The 22195-nt window shown below is 29.9% G+C and overlaps 1 protein-coding gene across 2 annotated transcripts; it reads left to right on the top strand.

The window, feature by feature from the left end:
• The first annotated feature begins 3794 nt into the window (after nucleotides 1–3794).
• Nucleotides 3795–22141, top strand: LOC145313693 (uncharacterized). Of its 2 annotated transcripts, XR_013877463.1 has the most exons (7): nucleotides 3795–3921; nucleotides 10805–10879; nucleotides 12428–12473; nucleotides 13642–13719; nucleotides 21107–21198; nucleotides 21333–21470; nucleotides 21592–22141. XR_013877463.1 is itself a non-coding variant. In XM_080153239.1 (6 exons), the coding sequence occupies exons 1-5, from the start codon at nucleotides 3841–3843 to the stop codon at nucleotides 21178–21180; spliced, it is 354 nt and encodes a 117-aa protein (XP_080009365.1). In that variant the 5' UTR covers nucleotides 3795–3840; the 3' UTR covers nucleotides 21181–21198; nucleotides 21592–22141. The 2 variants fall into 2 exon arrangements, 1 of the variants encoding a protein (XP_080009365.1); XM_080153239.1 differs by lacking the exon at nucleotides 21333–21470.
• The last annotated feature ends 54 nt before the right edge of the window (nucleotides 22142–22195 follow it).

The following is a 22195-nucleotide window of genomic DNA, read 5'->3' as shown; positions in this document are numbered from 1 at the left end:
ATATTTAATCTCTTATAAATGATTTCTCTACATAAACTAAGTGTTAGGACAATGCTAAAGATTAGTAGCTGATGATTTTCTTATAATTAGGAAGAAATGGTTCCAATCAAATTTGCTTTTCTTCCTGGAATGTTAAGAGACTTAATTTTACTTAGTTTCCTCTCTGAAATTTTAAGGGTCTTTTTAGGTAGTTTGTATAAACAACCACTATTTTGCTACCTGTGTATATATACAGCATGACCCTCGAAAAAGTATTTTTAAGCACCTGCAGCCCTTATTTCTTAATGAATTATAAAAAAATGCATATGTCCTTGTTCTCCATAGTATTCCACATAAGTAGATATAAAAATATTTTTTTTTACCTCCATTAACACCAGAGATTTTTAGAGCTAAAGTTTTGAAAAAGTGACTGAGGAAAAAGTAACTTTTAACAGGAAACGACTTTTTTAGCAAAATTAAGGTAGAAATCCTTTTATTTTTGTTACTAGCAGAAACTTTATACAAAAATGAAATAAAAAATTTAGTTTTTGAGTAAAAAGCATTTTTTTACACATATTTTTTGAGTCTTTTTAGTTTAATGATATTTTGAAAAACTTACTTATTAGGCAAAATTGTTTAAGATTAAAAAACCAAATAAATCTTTATGAATATAGCAGGAAAATTGTTTTTGTTTCACAATCCTAACTTTAATAACAAAAAAGTTATAAAGAAAATAAAATTAAAACATAATGATTTTTTTTGTCTAAAAAGCTTAATTAACCCCCTATTAAATTATTGAGATGTCAGAAAAGTAGGCGGAGCAACTGTCAAAATTAATCCTTTTCTCAAATAAGGGTTAATAAATAACCTAAAATTTGCAAATAATCAATTCATTCAGTAGTATTTTTTGCCATTAAAAATTTATATTTTTTGGTGGAATAAAAAAGAAATAATTAGTTAACTTGTTTTTCTTTGTGTATTATTATTCAGTTGCCAGAAAAACATAATATAACCATCCAAAAAATAAGAGAAACAAAAAAAAATTCTTTTTCTCAGTCACTTTTTCAAAACTTTAGCTCTAAAAATCTCCGGTGTTAATGGAGGTAAAAAAAATATTTTTATATCTACTTGTGTGGAATACTATGGAGAACAAGGACATAAGCATTTTTTTATAATATATTGAGAAATAAGGGCTGCAGATGCTTAAAAATACTTTTTCGAGGGTCATGCTGTATGTGTTGTATATGGAGGACGGACAGGTGGGTAACCAACCCACTTTCCTCAACCCCCCCTTCCCCCCTCAATATTGCCTCTTCCTCTAAATTTTAGGGTGGGTACTTTTTGCTCATTTTTATCTTTAAAATTTGTCTAATCTTTGATAAAAAATCAGCTTTTTTATAATAACAGTTATTTTTACGTTTCTTTTAAAGAAGATGTTTGATCAGAAATTCAGTTATAGATCAATGAACATTAGGTTCTTGTTTTTTTTTGTATTGCAAAATTCTAGCCTTTGTGGTAGCTCTGGGAGGGAGAGGACAACTGCAATTAATAAAATTTACAACCTTACTTTTACCCCAAATTTTACAAGCTACTAAATGCAGAATTTAACACATTTGAACTAATGAAGTTATTGTCCAATTTAACCTCTATTGACCTTTCCTTCCATGATTATTATTATTTAAAGAGTTGGAAAAATGAATCAAAATATTCTTTAAATAATGCCCAGCCTATACCTTCCCTATACATGCCTATTTAACCATTTTCCTCCTTTCGTCTGCTATAAAATCTAAGTATAGTTTGATAGTTACAGTTTAATGACATTTCTTTGTCATAAATATTTTGGGTACCAAGGCCTAGAATTGTCCTTATAAAGTGTATTAGTCAGAAATGTCATTTTTGTGATTTTCATGAAAAATCTTCTAAAATTTGTGTTTCTTATTGAAACCGGTCATGATCATTCGTTCTTTCTCTTAGAGTTGTGAGCTCACGCATTTAAGGTGGTTTCTAGACTCCTCTAAAAGTGAGATGTTCCAATATAATTCAAGCCTTTGACAGCCTAGTAAAGCCAAGTCATTCATGCTAAAGTAAAGGCTTTAGAAGCAGCGTTTATACTTTCATTTTCTACACACTCAAGCAGCACCTATACCGGCTACCTTGCAGTGGAGAGAGAGATATAGACAGGGAGAGGGAGATGGTCGCGAGAGTGAGGGAGAGGAGGGAGATTATCAGCTGGTAAACCTACTCAATACCATCATAACTTTAAATCATTATCATACAAAAAAAACTTTACATTTATTTCCTTAAAACAGTGATTTTTTACATTTAAGAATGATAAAGATTGACATAAAATAATCAGTTATAAAAATGATAAGTGAAACCGTTATTATTATTATGTGTTAATAATTAAAACTCATGGTTGTGTGTCTGTGTGAAAGTAGGAGCTTGGGTGAAGCAAGCCAGATAGTGACTCAAGAATAATTTCTTCATATTTTCTAGGATTTTAAGAATATTAGTATTTTAGTTAAATCATAATGGTAGATGATGTTAATGTCTTAATTACTCAAAGCATTGACAAACATTTTTTGAAATTTTCTTGATAATTTAAGAAAATGTGAAAAAAAAACATTGCTTCTTGACCTTATTATCTTGTGTATAGCAAAACAAACAATCGAATTAATAATGAAAATGAGTTGGGGGTCGGATAATTCAAGTTTGTAAAATATGACATGAAATCATCTATAAATGTAATTTTTAATGGGAGAATTTAAATATCTGAAATAACTTTTTTATACTATTCTGTTGAAGGCTATTAAATATTATTTAGTGCCCTATTAATGCAGCCCTGCCCCTAGCATTTAAGGGCTCCGAGAAATTTTTCACCCCCTTTGGAAATATGCTAGAACTGAATAAGAAAAGCAAAACTAAAGTAACCAGTATTTTTACTCATTTTTTAATGGATTAGGATTTTAATCGGATTTGACTTCCTACTTGTGTCAACGTTTGGGACTCTTTAAGGAAAGTTGTTGTCAATTAAATGGTTCTACTTTTAAAATTATTTATTTTAATAAACTTGTTTTGCCAGATTTAATTTTATTGGTCTAGTAGATTCTAGTTTGATTTAGAATAGTATGTGCTATAATTTAACAAATGTAATTAATTCTTTGTAGATTTTTATAATCATGATTAGAGATACAGTGATAGGACAACGGATCATGATTGAATATATTTCTGATCCTACCTAGTACCTTTATTAACTTCTGTTGTCGCTGGAGGGAAGAATAAGATAATAATACATTAAATCGGTCAATAAAAGACCAATAATAATACAGAAAAAACATTTATTGACATATTTTTCAATCTTTTTTTATACTGTCAATGACTTCCATGTAATAGGTATCTACTTTTGTCAATAGCATAATTCAGAAGCTTACAATTCAGCCAAGTAGCTAAACACTCCTGGAACGATCTTAACTTAGCTAATAATATTTTTTTCTCAGTTTTTACATTTATGGATACTTGATGGTTCTAGATTTTTCTAGACTATTTCTATGCGACTATTTCCCTGTTTATGTAAATCTACCTTTTTTTAAGTCCGCAGCAACACAATCACCAGGTTATATGTGACCGTCTGTCTGCAAGCTGTTAATTACTGGCACTAACAGACTTTCCTGATACAGCTTAACTACATATCCTTGCAAATAAAATATTGGTCAGTTCGTTCATTCAGGAGGAGGAAGGGGGGAATGGGCTAAAGAACTTGAGGGAGGGATCGTTAATTTAGCCAGCGTTAAGATTCACTTTATTAGAGTACATAATAATCTGGTGTAGGATACAAGTAATAATCCATTTTCAGATTTTAAAATGGTGGACGCAACTGCTACTGATGATGATACATTTAAGAAGGAAGAAACCAAAACTAAGATTGGTGATGTATTCCAAGAGGTGATGTAATCGATTTTTTTAGTTTTTTTATTTTGTTTTTCTAGGTATCCTGACGAATTAAATAAAATAGAAGTTAGCTTACTCTTTGGTCAATTTAATTTATTTTAAAAAATGCAATGGCGAAATCATGACTTATTGTTATTGTGACGAAAGCATCGATGTAATTGACCATTTAGGGGGTAGCGCCACCCAATGATCAACCTAACATTATCAATGTTGTAGGCTTGATCCTTGATGTCATTAATCTGCTGTCACAAAAAAACTAGTTCTTGGTTTTTTCTTTTTAATTTCTAAATTGCACCACACTAAAACAACTACTTACCAAAATATTAGTCTTTTAACTTTTTGGCTGTATTCCTTTGTGTTGGTTTTATAAATTGTTAATTATGTCGTACTCCTCATCGTAAGTTTACAATTAGCTTAAGAAAATTAAACCTTTTTAAAAGCGTTTCATTTTAATTTTCAAATTATTTTTTCTGGTTAAAAGGTTCTGTCAAAAGAATTGGCAATGTTGTTTTCACGGTTGTTGGGATAATCTTATTGACGACAAATTAGTTATAGACTTCTTTCTAATTCTTATGTATAAAACTTTACCTTACCTCGTATTCTCCTTTGATCTTTAAGTGATCATCTAGAGAATCCAGAGCATCCTCCACTTGCAAGGAGATGCGAAACTCTTCATCCAAGGATATTAGGTAAACATCAAACATACAACCAACCCTTTGATTGCACGACCATTGTCTGATAAGTCTTGACTGTGCATGGTAATGAGTTGCGCCTGTTTTTGGGGCAAGGCATTCTCCCTACTAGTTATGACTCGGTGTCGGTCCGAGATTCGAACATATCACCTACCCGACGACTAGCGGATGCGCTACGTTACTGTTAAGCCACGGTCGCGGGTTATGTGAAAACTTAACCTTTGGATTCTTATTAAGGGAGGGTTGGAGAAATAGGTTATAGATTAACATATCCATCTCTCCCTGGTGCTAAGTTCATGCTCTTGATTTTGCAAATACAAGTAAACATTTGATTCCGGCTTCTTATATTTTACAGATAATTCAAATTAGAGTCACAATTACTACCTATTTGTTTAACTATTTGGCGTTTTCAAATGCTTGAAATTAATAGAAAAGTGTTCCTGGCATTCGTGGGATAACAAGATATTATTTTCGATCATCAGAAGCATTTGTTATAGACTTGCATGCTTAATTGAATCTTAAGCTTAGACTTATTCAGTAAGGTCGAGGTTATGTGGCAGATAAATTAATCCACAATCCATTCTTTCCCCAACATTTAAAATTATTTACAATTAACGTTTTAAAATAAGATAATATGACGCTTGAGGCCAATAAATAGCTTAGTTGACTAACAGATTATCTCTCGGTGGTATAAAACCATTTCTATTTTTTAACATCTCCAATATGATGCGATGTGGTCCAGTCTCTAACCCTACAGCAAGCCGACACGTTACCAATACGTTAATGCCCCGGTTTTAAGATTTTTAGTTTAACTTCGCTGCGAATATATTTCTTCTTTTTAAAATAGATATCTATCCTAAAATCTCTATTCCTTCATTTGAGTAGTTAGTCATTTCTTTCATTTTTTAATCCTTTAATACTGCGCTTTTAATTTTTCTATATTAAGTAAAATCTTGTTTGTTTTTTATATTAGACATGATTTTTAGCTTCTTCAAACCTTTTGTAGATTTTTTTCTAAGGAAGTCAATATTATATTAGAAATTTTCAAAGAAAAGTAATTAGATAAATGGGTAAACATTGAAACAAGGACAAAAGAGCTTTTATAAAAAAAATATAGTTAACTTTCAGTTGGAAATATTCAATTAATTTACATAGTTAACTTTCAGTTGGAAATATTCAATTAATTTACATAGTTATACCTCAAACTATTGCTCAAATGCAATAAAAAAAATTGCAACATAATTAATTTGAAACCTAGATATATTTTTATTTTATTTTAGAAGTGTAGTAAAAGGAAAAATACATAGATTTAATAAAGAGAGAAAAAAATGAATCATCTAAGGACTGGCTGAATTGGTTTTAGAGTAGCGTCGCCTCTTTTTATAAAATTTCCTTTAAGACGTCCTGTCAATATTGGATATTCAGATTAAAATTTTCTAAAGAAAAAACGGATGGATGTGATTCCTTTCTTCAACATTTTTTTTTCATTTTGTGAAAAATTATTATTTCGCGCAGATATTATCTTTTAAAAGAAAAAGGAGTCTTTAACTGTAAGACCTATGACTTGTAATCCTTTCAATGCATGGTAATAAGTTGTGTGTGTTTATTGCATGGCCTAGGCATTCCCCTATTAATGCTATTTACTATAACTCCAATGATATAGTAGTAATAGGAACAGTTTAAATCTTTATTAATTCTTCTGTTTTGGAGACGACTTAAACACCACTGACAACTAGAGAACGCCATTAAACTGCTAAAATTTCGTCGTGAAACGAGCAATGGTTTTAGGCAGTTAAGCCGCTGGGTTTTTATACAGAACCACGTTGTACCTCATTAATGTAGCTGCAAATGGTGGCACATCCGCTTCTTCCCCCTCTTATGATTTTTCCTTAAAAGAATAGTACGAAAAAAGGCGATTTTCTCTAACATTTTATAATTTCTAAAATCGGGTTTCCTGGCATGATTTAGAATTATTCGCTGTGATATTAAGATGCGACTGTAAACATGATATTTTCATATTATTACGGGATAAATTGGCTGGTTAAATGTGCTGGAATTTTTGTAAAAAAAATTCTGAACATATTTTTAGCTCTACTATTTCAGGATTCAAATATTACTTATGTTCTTTTACTAACAAATCTCCTCTATAATATTAAATGCCTGTTTTTAGAACTTGTTGAGGAAACGAGATTTTCTCGGCTGCTATTTAAATAAACTGTTGTATGAGAACATCTTTCCCCTAATGTAAAATAACCAATTATTGTTAAGAATTATTATACAGAGAGTTTTTGCAATATAAAATTTATAAGCAATATGTAGATAACTATAGATAGAAATATTTTTACAAATTTAAGTAAGATTCATAAATAAATTATTGACGCCTTTATTAGATTTAATTGAAATTTTAGAGATCATTTGCTTATTTCTTGATACGTGTTAATAAAAATGTATATTTCGTGCGAGTAAAAGTTATTATCTGATATGTTATGATCCTATAAACATCTTCCTCAAATTTGGCACGATCTCTCCCTCACTAGATACTCAAGGAGGGAGGTGACAATTGGCTTAAACTGTATCATCCCCCCCAAACTTTATTTAATAGCTTCTGTTTGTTGTGTCTAAAAATTGTTGGGGGAAACTTTGAATGGGACAATACAATCCAAATTATATTTTCTGAACTTTTCCCATCTAATCAATATGGTTATTCTTTACAGTAAAGCTTCTTATATGTCCAGAAAAGGTTTTAAACTATTTTGAAGGACGGTATCTCTTTCTCCACGTTACCTAAAAAATGACCCCCACCACAAGAAAAAATATTTCTGTTGAAAATTTAAATTGAAAATGGAGGAGTTCGACTTTTCATCCTCCCACCTTAAGTGCCCCTAGAAGCCTCTAGGGGCGTAGACGCTAGTAATAATTCGAAAGTAACCATAGAAGGACCTTTGTTTATCTTAATTTTGGAAGCTTATTTTATCATCCATTGTCGCCTCCTTGAATCCCTGGCTCTACCAATCTTCTCACTCAATATATTTTCTTGATAAAAATCAGGGGCAGAGGTAAGGCAATGCAGCATTTTTATTTGCAAAAACTTTTTTACCCCTTGCTTTTCCGCTGGTTAATTATCACCATTTATATAAAAAAGTTGTTTTGTAAACAAAATAAAAAATCTTCACTAACTCAAAAAAATAGGTTAACAACTATCGGACTTCAATGAAAGATTAGATGTTAGAGTTTTAATTGTATGTTTTCTATGTAAGTTAACAATCATTTTGTGTGAGTTTAAACTTTAAAAGTTTGCCTTACACACGCTATAGACTTGAGTATAAAATTGCTTCTCAACCATTGTAAATATCCATCCATTATCCCTGAGATTAGATAAAGGTTTCACGGCACCATCATGACGTAAAGCTAGGCATGTTAAATCAAAGTGAAGCTACTCCGTAGATCAAAATTGGTGGTTAGTTGATTTATTTTTTGAATATCCTAAGATCAGACTTCTTCAACCTATATTTTTTAGCTAGAGTAAGAAAAATGAAGTACGATTAAGTAAGGATGAGCAAAGTGATGTTTCTTAATTCTTTTTTCGACTAATTCCGATTAAGAACAAAAATCAACTAAAATAAAATATTCTAACTATAATTGCTTGTTTGAATAATTAAACAGAGGTCAACAGCCGCATATTTTTAGGCAGTTTGACTGTGATTTTCTGAGGAGAAGGAGTTTGGCCCATTTTGGAGGCTGCGTACTGTTTTAGCTGTTTTCGATGTTATGCAAGCATTTTTTGTTTTTGCATAGATCAGCAGGTGGATACGGCGGCCGATCCCTTCTCTTTTAAATGATAAAATTCAGTTTTATTTTAAGATTTAAAAGATACATTTCTTGTTGATTGCAAACAGTTATTGTCACGTGGCGCCTAAAAAATGTGCAAGCTCATTTGAAAGGTATAATTATGCTTCAAATATGTTTTTGTCAGATATGAAGTACAACATTTGCACGTGTGTAGTGTGGTGGAGACGCCTTAAATGGCATCCAATTGAATAAATTAGAAATGGCTAACTTTGAAAAATTGAGTACAAGGTTTTTTAGCATCTTTTAGGTATTGATTTATGCTAGGAAAATAGGTTTAAAATTTGTTTTTGGCTACTGAAAAATGTATGAAACTTTTATATTTACCAAGTTATACCTATAAACAAAAAAAACAGGTTTTTATTTTATTCTAATAAATAGAAAGTAAGTATATCTTTTCATCAAACCAAAATAACCACTGGTCCGTTTTAGTTCTCGTTATCAGTTATGCTTCATAAAGTTTTTATATGGATTTTTTGAGCATTTAACTCTTCCATATGAAAAGGGGATAATCTCTCTCCCTGAAATGCATGTAGGGGTTATACTTGACAATTTTAAATCAAGGCTTTTTAAATTTTTAATTGATACCATTGAATGGGAGAAGTAAATATTTTTAGTGCAATGTATCCCACCTAAAATAGATCTGAATATGCCCGACTACTTTGCCAGTATCCTGCTGTGCGAAGCATCTACCATGTTAGTGGCTGCGCACCAAATTTGATTGATTTCATGCATTTACACTTTTTCAGTTTCTCCGCAGATTTGCATAATATGGTTAGCTCTAACATTAGACTTAGACAAATAGACCAACCACAATCATTAATTTTATAGAATTTTCGGGACATTTAATTTGAACAATTAAAATATGATAAGACAAGAAACTGAAATTATTTTTATCAAAGAAATCAAGGATATGGCACATGAAATATATTTTTGCCTGAAACTCTTCAAGTAGAATAAAATTCATGTTATAGTTTTATTTTGTTGGGAAATTTAACTTATGCTCTAGTTTAACTCTGTTGCTGTGGAGGAGGATGATCATTGGGGTTGATAACCCCCCCCCCCCCCCCCCTGCTGATATTATCTCATATGAACAAATTATACCGTGATTTAGATTTTTAACTTTCTGTACAGATTGAGTTGAGAGGTTTTTAATTTTTGCATAGACACGTTCTAACTTTCCCTTTTTTATAACAAGATATCTTTTAGATTGCAAATATGTCCCTTTTAATTTCATTTGAAAGTCACATTACAATAATTTAGATATCAAAATCCTATGGTTTAAGTTTATAAAGTAGCTGCATTTTTTTTAAAGGTGCTCTTGTTTAAATTACAGATGATAAAATCTTTATTTAGATCTATGATTTAAATATGAATAATGTAGCGCTCGCCAGCCGCACATCTACAGCACAAAATAAAAGAAATAGCTTGCGTTAAACTGTGGATGGTATACATTTTTTGGACTTAGGTTGTTTAAGGTCTGACAAGCCATGGAATAATAAAATATTACGTTCTGTTTAAATACCCAGAACTTATTATTGATTAATAATTCATTTTTCATATTTGTTCTACATCTGGTAAACAAATTGGATAATTTGCTACTATTTTATGGAAACAATATCAATTTGGCCAACATTAGTAAGTAATTGACATACATATTATCTAGATACATATTGATATTGTTTTTTTTATAAAAATTCATTATTAGCATCTGGTTTTAGTAGATAATCTACTCTACATATAATACCAAATGTCAATCCTAAACATAAGTTGGGGAATTCGATTTTTTGGCTGCTATTTAAGTTAGATGTAAGGTTTTTGTGCAAATTTCTTTTATCAATAACTATCTACTCTATTATATAGTCCTTTTGTCTGTCGAAAACGCCCAAAGGTTAACTTAAGGGTTAGTGGAATAAATAAAATGTAAATTGCTTAATTTTTGCTGTTCTCTTTTTATTTTTAATTTCTGTTTTATATCTTTGCTTCGCTATCTATGGATGTTGTCATTCTTGTTAGTTTTTGGATCCATTCGATATTTCATTTATTACTTTATTCTACCTAATTTTATTAACCTAATAAAAACAAACAGCACATGTCCATAACTAACAATTTTTGTATGATTTTATCATCTTATTCATCTGATTTTTCATACGATTCCTAGGAAAATAAGACACAATGTTTTAAGCGAAGTATCTCTATGATTAACCTTAAAAATATCCTTGAACAATTTTGCAACAAATTAACATACATTTTATATTCTTTTATCAAGTTCTGGCACTCTACAAGTGTTAATATTCGTTTGTCATACCATCTTGGTTAATTTAAATTTTTGTTTTCAGGTGACAAAGAGGAAGGAGATGGTTGAAAACATGTATTACAAGATAAATGTACTAGAAAGAACTTTAGCCTGGAAGGTAAATAACATTAATTTTAGGCTTCTAAATAAAGATTATTTCAAATAAGAACATCTTTTGGCCCAATCCTTTGTACTGGCGAATATAGTGGATATTGAATTTATTATAACATTAACTGGTTTTGGAATGCAGTAAATCTAAAATAAAGTTTTTTTAAGTGTCAATTTTGGTGTTTTAAGTGATAAAACTCGAATGTAAACTGTAAGCTTTTATTGTATTACTAAAGGATTAAAATGATCATTTCTAATTCTAATACTTGTATAATTTGTTCAATTGATATTTAAAAAAACCTGATATAAATAATACACTGCTGGAAAAGAAAAAGTTTGGCCAGGGTTTAAGGGGACAATAATGTCGCTAAAGTTAAGCTGTATAGGAATGGTAATCCACAGGGTAATTATAGAGAACATGTAACTCTTTTTAAAAATTCTCTTAAAAGTTTTAAAATATTTTGATTAAAGATTTTATGGGAAATGAATTTAGATAAGTTTTAGGTTATCAAGAGTTTAAAATATTTTTCAACACATTTGTGAAATTGTTTTTAAAGGTTTATTTGTACATCTGTACACATGAGAGTTTATATACTTGTTTAATTCCTTGGTTTCACCAGACCATTCTAGTTCAAGAAGATTATATGTGAAAATTCTTTCATAAAGGGACACTTTTCATTGTTGTTTTAATCGCAAGGAATTTTTACCATCATTGGATACCTGACTCAAGAAATGAATTTAAAAACTTTTGTTAATGAAAATTAGTAATAAGGACAGGTCATTATTACTCCTCTTATCACCAAGATGAAATAGTAAATCAATAAATTAAAGTAAAAGAAGAGAGGGGCCTGGGGATATGTAACTGTATGTCCATAGGGTGACAACCCTGTACCAACTTTCAATTGGGTCTGAATATCAGCCAAAAGCGTCAGAAATAATAACACAGCCAAGTCGCTACAAAGGAGCAGAAAGCAATTTGCTAGCAGACAAAAAAGGTCCCAACCACTGCACTGGAACCATTTTGTTGTCTGGGTTATACATCTATACTTATACATTTATTATCAATAATTTAACTCGACTAAAGTGCTGTAAGTTGAAAAGTAAATCATGAAGTTTCTTTTTAATTAAGAAGCATTGATATAAAAATTTTACACTACTGAAAGAAGTAGGTACTATTTGCAAAATAATAATAAATCAAGTTACATAATTTTCTTTTTTTGTAACCTATACAAATAAATAGATTAGAGCATTATGAAAAATACAAATGCAAGGTCAATATTTCATCGAATTTACACATTGACGAAGAAAAACGCGAAAAATCAAGTTTTGTTCAAGTATGTAAAAAAATGGGTTGTTATGTGGTAAATACACAAAAGATAGCACATTTACATTGTCACAACCTCAATTTAATCACATTATAACTTTGACTTTAATGGTTAGAAATGTCAAACACCCCTTTAATTTGGGTGAAGATGAATTTACTATCATTGACCCATGACTGTATCCCTGGCTAAATTTTCCATAATTTGTTGAAATTGCAAATTGTTCGATATTTCAGGAAATGGAAGAGGAAGAGAGAGATAAATATGAACATGAACTGATTGGTAAGGAGTGGTTTATTCAGGGATAAGAGGGATATATATCACATATTAAAATTTTATGAAAAAAATACTAAATACAATTTGACACTTTAAGTTTGGTACTGGTTGTCGTTGGAAGGGTAAGTTAGCCCCACCAAGAGTTTCTTCAATTTTAAACTTAATTTTTTATTGTTTTTCATCGCAATTGACTAGTAAACTAGGTGAAATAAAACTATATAATACTATTAAAGAGATAATGTTTGATTGTACTTCCTTTAGGTACTTTTTCTTTAGAATTTGAAGTCAATATTTTATGGCCATATGTCTATTCCTTTTTCTTGGTGTTCATATTTGTAAATGATGATTCAACCATCTTAAACCTACAAAATATGCATATTCATGTATTTACCTACATAAAAAAATCCACCACAAAAATTCAAATTTTTTTTTTTTAATTTCTTAGTAAAAAATTAAGTCTAACCGTAGCAAAGTTTGTGAAAACATTTGTAAGTTTTAACATACAATAGATAGATAAAGTAGAGGGGGGTGTTTTCTGTGGTACAAAATTTATTTGAGAGGTAGCACTAGAAATTACTTTTATAAATTTTCCGTCTACGTTGTATTATAAAATAAAAGTTTTAACCCTTCAGACGGTTTGAAAATCTTATACAAGGAAAATTCCCACAAAATAAACTTATTATTTTGACTTCAAAACAACACAAAAAAGCAATTCCAGTAACAGTCTTCTTTTTCCACACAACTTAACTTGTATCTTAACTACTCTTTAAACAAAACCGACTAGTAAACTGTAGTCACTATTTGCTACCTTTTTATTAATAAACTAGCGGCTTCGCCCCCAGCCTCTAGGGGCTTTGCCCAGAGAGGTTTGATAAACCTAATTTTTCGTATTTTAGATTTAAAAAGAAAAAGTAAAAAAAATTTTTTTTTTTTGGGGGGGGTTGGGGGTGTCCCACCCCCCAAGAAAATAGCTTAAAACCATCACAGGACCAGTAGGTATATTCCCTGAAGAGTAGAGCCCAATCGGTTCAGTGGTTACTGAGATCTTAAGCTTCAGACGGACAGACAGACGGACAGACGGACAGACGGACAGACAGACGGACAGACATCGTTCTACTTTGTATTATAGATATTTGGAGGACTAATTTTTATTCATGTTAATATTTCCTTTCAGAATTGAAGACTGGCGTTACGAAGTTAGAGGAGCAAATAAAGTCTTTGAATGCTGAGAATATTACCAACTATCAAATAGGCATAATTCTTACACCGATTAAAATAATAATATCGCAGCTATTCTATTATTCTTTGTCACAGTCTTATATGTAAGTTGGTTGTTAAAGAAGGAGGTACAGTTACATTATTCAAAAAATAATCCAGATTCTATCTTACCCCAATATTTAAATACATTCAATATCAAAAAATTTAAAATTTTCAAAATTTATAAAAATATTTCTAAGAGGATATTTACAAATGTCTTGTACTCGAAATGTTTAATTAGGTTGGACATTTGCAAATGAAAGATCATATTTAGCAAATTTCTAAGATGAATAATGAAGGGTAGGGGGTATTCATTACTATATTGGTCATTATAAGTGATGAATGACACTTATTTTTAATTTTTGGATTAGAACTTCCATTTTTTTGGATTATACCTAGGGTAAGGGGGGGGAAATATCGGTTTTTTTTCGGTTTTTTTGAAAAAAAATGGGGTAAATATTAATATTTTCAAATGAAACCATGACCAGTAGAAAGCTTACGGAAAGGACTATCAGGTCCTAAAAGGACATTATCCTAGGACTTTTAGAAGTTGGCCGAAATTGACTGCAAAAAAGTTACCGATATTTCCCCACCACCGGGGGAAATATCGGTAATTTTTTTCAACCTAAAAAAATCGATGAAAAACGGCCAAACGGCCAGTCGAACATAAATAATCATAATTAGTATAGGTTATAGGGATTATCCACAAAAAGTTTCATAATGATCGGACTATTCCTTCTATGTTAAAAATGAATTTTTTTGAAAGACGCGAATTTTCGATTTTTTTTTTCGAAAATTTTTTTTTTTAAAACTTAAAATTAATATAAGAAAAAAACGTATTTTATTACTTTTTAGGCCTGATCCTAAAAAAGCTCACATTGAACTATAGATTTAGCCCAAAAACATGAAAATTGATTAAAAATTGACCCCAAAAATTGAATTTGAAGCAAAAGTGTCATCTTTGCAAAAAATCTTGACTACATTTTAACCTTAAAAAAATCGATGAAAAAAGGCCAAACGACCAAACAAGCGTAATAAATCATAATTAGTATAGGTGATTGGGATTAACCACAAAAAAATTCATAAAGATCGGACTATTCCTTCTATGTCAAAAATATTTTTTTTTCAAAGGACCAGAAATTTGGATTTTTTCCTCGCAAAATTTTGATTCAAAAAATAAAATTAATTTTTTTTTGTTTTTTATCTGTTCTATTCATTTTTAGGCCTAATTCTTAAAAAGTCCATATGGAATAATATATTTGACAAAAGAAAACATGAAAAAATGACCTTAAAAGTTGAATTTTAATTTCTTTTGAAATTACCGATTTTTCCCCCAGCGCCAACTTTGGTCATTTTTGAAAAAAATATTAACCCAATTTTAAAGCTCTCAACGGATTTGGAAAAAGCGGGCAATTTCTAGTTCAAAAAGTTTTTCAGATCAGCTCTAGGTCTTACCAATTTTTGTGTAGGTCGATCTTTACACACCTACTAAAAAATTTTTGGAAAAAAAAAATTTTTCGTCCGACTTTGAGAACCAATAAGTACCCTTAATATTCATCTCACAAAAAATTCATTTTATACTTTTTTGTAGGCAATTTAATAAGGAACAAATTTGCTTTTATGTTTTTTTCTGTCATTTGAAAGGAACATGGAGAAAAAGGTCATTTAATGAAGGTAGGTCGAAATTACCGAGAATAGCCCCTTACCGAAACTTCCCCCCCCTTACCCTATAATGTTTTTTTACAGAGCTAGAAAACAAAACAAATGAATAAATCTTGATTTGCAAATGTATAATATATGCATTTGGCATTCATGCTTTGCCCCATAATAATAAGTACCTTTACCCAAACATATTGTATTGTTTATTAAACAATAGGAATATTACATTATTTGCTTTGATATGAGCCCAGTGTGTACAGTGTATTGTAGTTCACAAATATAGGGATACATCATTAACTGGATTTGATTTTTACATCTTACGAATTCTCCATATAATAGCTAGTATTCCCATGAACGAAGTATAATTAAATTGATTGCAGATTTCACCACACGCCCAATTTCAATGATAATATACTATAAAAATCCACATTTTAAGCATGCAATTCTCCCTTAGGTAGTAAAGATTATTACCGTGGGACAAAAAATAAATATTGAAATTCTGTCTTTGATAGCTAGTAACTTTAAGGGAAAGAATAGGTTGCTAATTTACTCACCTATTGAACTAAGATAGGATAGGACGACAATTAAGTAGGAAGTTTGTAAATAGTTGGAATAAGATAGGATAGTAGATTTACCATGCTCCTTTCCTTCCCTGAGTTTATGTTATACTGCACATATGTTTGGTAAAATCAATGCTGGATTTGCATACACGTTTACCTATTCAACTGGAGTTACTATTTAAACAAACTTTGCAGATTTTTTATTTTGCTAGTTAATTTCTAATGCAAGAAAATTTAAATTCGGTAACAATTCAGTAGTTTTATCTTATTCTCATTCACAAGTATTTCTCCAGGTGCTTCCTTTAATATTTAATGTTTAGTTTTAAAATACATTTAGTGAAATCTACTAATTTCATTTTGATTTTAAACTTAAAACTTTTTTGCTTACCTACATCCAATATTTTAAAGAATTTTTCCTTAAAATTCAATAATTTTTTGAAATTAAAATCGCGAAACCTACCAAACATTTTTCAAGATTGATAGCTGAGAAAATGCAAATTGGGATTATCAATCTATATAGACAATTCAAGTTTTTCTACATGCTAGAAATTCACACAAGAATTAACCTCACATGTCCCAAATTCATTTCTACCAATTTGTGTGTTTGGTTGTAAGCTTGTGGCCCACTTTCCTTAATTCCAACATCTAGGACATTATTAGTAACCTAATATAGGCTTGGATAATTTCATTATTATATTTTGAATAATTCATTCGGAAGGAACAGTTTTAATTACGTATCTACTCTTTTAAGTTCTGTCCTTCTGTCATCAATAATACAAAGTAGAATGATGTCTGTCTGTCTGTCCGTCCCTTAAGATCTCGGTAACCACTGAACCTATCAGATTCTACTCTTCAGGGTATATACCTATTGGTGCTGTGGTGGTTTTAAGCTATTTTCTTAGGGGGTGTGACACCCCCAACCCTACCAAAAATAAAAATGTCTCCCCCCCCCCCCAAAAAAAAAAAAAAATATTTTTTTGTCGCTGCCCATAAATTATGGGCGAAGCACTAGAATTTTTTTTTTTATAATATTTTTTAGAAATTATCTTAAGGGGCAATGGCCCTAGAGGCTAGGGGCGACGCCGCTAGTATTTTTATAAAGAAAGTAAAACTAAACTTTTCTTTATTATTCTATCTGTCTTTTTAATTAAACATGCATAAATGTGTATTTTTAAAATATGTTACAGTTTACCATTCATTTTTCTTTGTAAAAATTTAACTTTTCAGAACTATTTTAATAGAATTAGTTTCTTGAATTTTAAGCATAAAGAATTATTTTAAATTGTTAGAAGCAGAGTCATGTTCTTTAGATATAAAACACCAGCCCATAATAATATTAGACCATAAATATCATGGCTTATAAAATGCACAGAACTTGAACTGTAAAACTGAAATTTACAATCATGTGTAAGGAGAGATCAAAAACTGCACTATATTCTCTTTTTATGGCAGTATTACACGGTGAGCCGTAAAAGGTTAAAAATGAAATTTAAAATGGCTTACTTTTTTTTAGCACACAAATAAAAACTATTTCATCTTTAATCTATAACTTAAATCTTTTCTAAAATATCATTTTAAAAAATCTTACCTGATTCAATAAATTTACAGTCTAGAATTTAGAGTAATTCATTGCTACAATTGTTTTTCTTTTGCAAGCATTTTATTTACATTACTACTACACGGCTTGCTGGCTTTGTTCTCATTTTGCATTAAGAACCAAGAATTGCATTAAATGTTTATTATCATGTTAAGATGTAAAGGAATTCTTTTTAAATGTTTTGACAAAATATGATACTTAAGGTTCTTATCAATAAAGGTTAGATAATGAGTTCAGATGCATAAGATAGGGATAAATCATGTAGATCATTTGCGGTAATTATTGACTAATTAAAAAAGATTTTACCAAATTATCTCTTAAAGTAAAACTTCTTTTATTAAAAATTAAGGCAGTAGCACCCAAAAAAGAATTGCTGGTATGTCATAGCAAAGACGCAACTCCAACCCCCCCGCCTTTGGCACCTCGGGGCTAAAAAAACTGGTTTTAATCTTATAATTGTACATTCTATATCCGCAGAAAGCTGTTTATAATATGAAGCGAGAAATAACTATTTCTGACTCTGGATTTTGTCCAACTAATAGATATATATGCATATATATGGAGTGAAAATTAGGCAATAATTATCAGGTTTGCAAACAAATTCTTGCAGAAATTAAGCATAATGTGTATTTGCATCCATTCTGGTCAATATTACAATCAACACTGTGAGAGAAAAGCCAAAAAATGGATCTAAAAAAATAAATAGCTAAATATGATCTGCTTAATTATCTGCTTTGAAGTGATTTTAGTATCATTATTTTGCTTCAAATTTTATATGTAGTCATACTAGTCGTTAAGACAAAATGTATTGTTTTATTGGAAATTAAAGTACTCAATATTTTAATCTGCAATTTTTTTTTTATAATATTAAAAAGATATTTGAATGAACGAAAGTTAGAGACACTATAGGGTTACTTAAAAAAATAACCTTTAAAATAAGACCTCTATTAATAATTTTTTTATGGTAATTCAATTAAAACTCTGCTATTTTTCCAATGTGAACCAGTACAGATTTGCCTGATTATTTGCAAATAATAGAACCCGTCTTAATTAGAATTAATTAAGCAAGGGTTGTTTATTTATAAACAATATCTAGATGCTTGCTTATAGTCATAAAACGCCTACGATAAATAAGCTAAATTTTTAGTATGATCGTTTAGATATCCTACATACATTTATGATTAAAATGGGTTATAGAAATGAAAAAGTTGCCTACTTAAATTGCTTACTAATAACTAGACGCAAATAAGTCTTTTGACTTTTTCTGTAAGGTATTAGAGACAACCAACTATTGATTGCTAACCGTTGTCCAAAGATAGAAAATAATCATTTCCCCTATTATATTCCATTCCCCATTGAAATTTTTATACATTTAAGGTTTTCTGTATAGCAATAACAGAAGTAGAGTTACTATTATAGACTAAGCGAGTTTTCAAAAAATTCAAATACTGTACTTTAAATTTCCAAATAGTACATAAATAAATCAGTTTTCCATGGATATTCACGTGTTTTATACATGCATGTATGTACTGCTAATTCCTATTATATATGATTCTGCATAATATTATACTGAAGACTATAAAATGCTGACAGCTTTCATTTCATTTTTATTATGAATATTGTCTTCTATTCGTTTTTATTTTAAACTTTTGCAATTTATATGTATAATTTCTTCCAAAAATAATTTTCAAAGTAGGATTAGTGAGAATGCCTTTGTCCTGATAAAGGTTTTGAATTCAAAAAGTTATTTGATATTCCTGTTTTTTGAGCAGAAATCTCAAGGTTTGAGATTAATCTCTAATCCCTAGAGGTGATATCTATCTGCCCAAAAATTAGTGTAGCCATTCAACGACTAAAAAAGGTGATATAGCAATAAAAAGATTGGTTTTACCGTCCCTAGAAATTTCATATTAAAAAATAGTTTTATTGCGTGTTTATAATGTTCTTAAAGTAGAAGATGATACATGACATGTTTTGAAAATATACTAATATCAAATGCACTTAAATATTTTTAAATTAGGCCCTTATCATGGTTTCATAATGCAATCAATCTCAAATTCCGACGATTTTTTATAAACAAATAGTCACGCAACCTCGGCACCAAAAAATCTTCCAAGAAAAATATGCCATTAAAATAATAGGGTTAGAATTTGCAGAGCACTTGTGCCTGTAATTATGGTTAATTATATTATTATTTGATTAATCAAGAGTTGCATGCGCAATGTATTGAGATGTAATTTACCAGGGTTAAGGGATTAGAAAAAGCTAAATGAAGGTTTTGTCTCGAAGTGATTTTTGGTTTGTTAAGTATCATAAATTGGAATTTTAGTTCCGTGGCTTGTAGGAAGTTGTGATCTTTTTTTTACAGTTGCCGAAAACTTTATTTTAGAAAATATAATAAAATGCCTTTCAATAATAGAGTTAATGTGACAAAACAAAAATTCTTGTCATTGTAATAACCTTATACTTAGATTTTATATTATTCTTAAAGAATTTTCGTGTTTATCATTATCACATGCAGTAAACCTTTCATTGTCCTATGTGAGATTATACCTTATTGTCATGAAACAACCCTTATCCCTGTTTCTAAGGCATAGTGGCATGATGTTTACACTTAGGCAAGTTTCATGTTTGTCATTTCCTCTTGAGGTGCAAACCCAAGGTGAAGTAAAGTAAAGCATAGGATCTAAAGTTTTCAACTCATTAGTGTTTGTATTCTCTCTGTTGCACTCATATGCATACACAACACATTCATTTCATTTTATATGTGTCACATCATAGGATTTTAAATTTCCTCATTTTGAAAAAAATGTATGGCAGTAGTTTTCCTTTTATTAAAACAATTCACAATTTTGATTTCTATGAAAGAAAACATTTTTACCCATTGTTTTGACCAGTTGCTAGTTTCAATTGTGTACAATCTGCAGCCTAGCAACGCTGTTTGTTTTCTTCGCTAAAGCAGCGGCTGTTAGAGTAGCAGCCTATCTTTTTCACAACTGCAACCTGTTCTTTAACATTAATGTAGTTCAATATTAATCAACTTAGATCTATTTAATTGCCTTTTGCATTATAAAATAAGTATTTACTTTAATTTAAAGTTACTGTAAAATTAATAGAAGAGAAAACAGCTATAAATGTTTGACGTAAAAACTTTAAATTTTATCAAATCAATTTTCTAACCAACATTCCAGACAAACACATAAATTATGAAAGTAAAACAATCAAATTCTAACCTTTTTATTATTCATGTGGTTTTAGAATAAAAACATTGAACAAAGGTCAAGGATAAATATATAGGTCAGAAAGCTAACAAACAGTTTATGTTATTTTGATGTGAAAAATAAGTATAAAAATAAGGTTAGCCTATTATCCAATTACTATGCATAAAGTTTTTTCCCCTGAAGCTTTAGATGTTCCTGACTATTCAACTGATTGGGTTTTCTATTTTGTGTAAACTTGACATAGTTCCTTGGATGGTTTTATGCTATTTTACTCTTAGTCTAGGAATGTTTTTCTGTACATCCCTAAGTCCGTGATAAAAAGTGTAAGAATTAAAAATTAATAAGGAACGTTGGTGTGTTTCCTCATTCTGTGTGTGTATGCCATCCTTAGAATTTATGAAATTGAACACGAGGACTGAAATTATCCAGAGATACAGGGATATGGCAATGGACGATGAATACCCCCCCCCCCCCACCACACATGCTTACAATTTTTAAAAATTCTTCATTTTTGCTGGGTAGAAAATAGATTAAAGATTATTTTCATACCCATTGTCCTTTCCCTTTCTAGAATCTGGAAACTTGCATTCTTTCTACATACATTATTTATGAATCTTTTATATAAATAAAATTATTTTTTTCATTATAATTTCAACCATTTCATTAATTTCATTTAATTTTATTTATTTCTCTTTTCGCAAGTTAAGGCGTAGGGAGAGGACAATGACGGGTAAATTCATTTACCCCCCAACTAGCAAAGGGAGGTTTTTACACTTACCAATAGAAGTCAAGAGTGTTGTTTATCGTCTATTGTCCTTTCCCTAAATCAGAATTAGTCATTGAATCAAATGTACTCATAAAACACCAATATTTTCTAGTTTTCTTAATTTACCAAGTTACCTAATATGTGTACTAGCATTAATGTTTGTTGACATTTTAATTCATTGAGAAAACAGTTTTCAATTTACTTCTTATTTTGTTTTGACCCTCCTTTCAATTAAAGCCCGTCCCATAATTTTCTGAATTTGAAAATTATAGGTATTTTATCATAGAAAAGGTTGCATTGTTTTGCTAGTTAAAGTCTAACACTAAACCCATTCAAAAGAATTTTGGTTTTTAAAAAAATTGCTTTGCTAGGTAGCCATAACAAGCAACCCTATTCCCCCTTTGTGAGCTCAATGAAAAATCCACCAAAATAATATGGTGAAAAAATCCGCGAATAGAAAAATGAAATAAAAAAACGAACAATAATGCCAAGACTGTCCTAATATTTTCTTATCTGTGATAAACTCTCTGTACTTAGCTTTCTAGTTTCATAATTTGTCTCACAATATTTTATCATTTTATTTATTTTAATTTTATTTTATGAATATTTGCAGATTTTTAGTTATGATAAATGATAATGTAAATGAGAAATAGTGAGAGAAAAATATT

Source organism: Acartia tonsa, chromosome 3, assembly GCF_053477335.1.
Source record: "Acartia tonsa isolate MP-2025a chromosome 3, ASM5347733v1, whole genome shotgun sequence".
NCBI lineage: Eukaryota > Metazoa > Arthropoda > Copepoda > Calanoida > Acartiidae > Acartia > Acartia tonsa.
The sequence above is the reverse complement of the archived record's forward strand: the minus strand, read 5'-3'. Positions and strand labels throughout refer to the sequence as shown.

What these genes read in the sequence shown, in the direction of transcription:
- LOC145313693 (XM_080153239.1), top strand. Translation starts at nt 3,841, where the DNA reads ATGGTGGACGCAACTGCTACTGATGATGATACATTTAAGAAGGAAGAA. An exon ending in TTGGTGATGTATTCCAAGAG is followed by an intron (nt 3,922 to 10,804) that starts GTGATGTAATCG and finishes TTTTGTTTTCAG; the next exon opens with GTGACAAAGAGGAAGGAGAT. An exon ending in ATATGAACATGAACTGATTG is followed by an intron (nt 12,474 to 13,641) that starts GTAAGGAGTGGT and finishes ATTTCCTTTCAG; the next exon opens with AATTGAAGACTGGCGTTACG.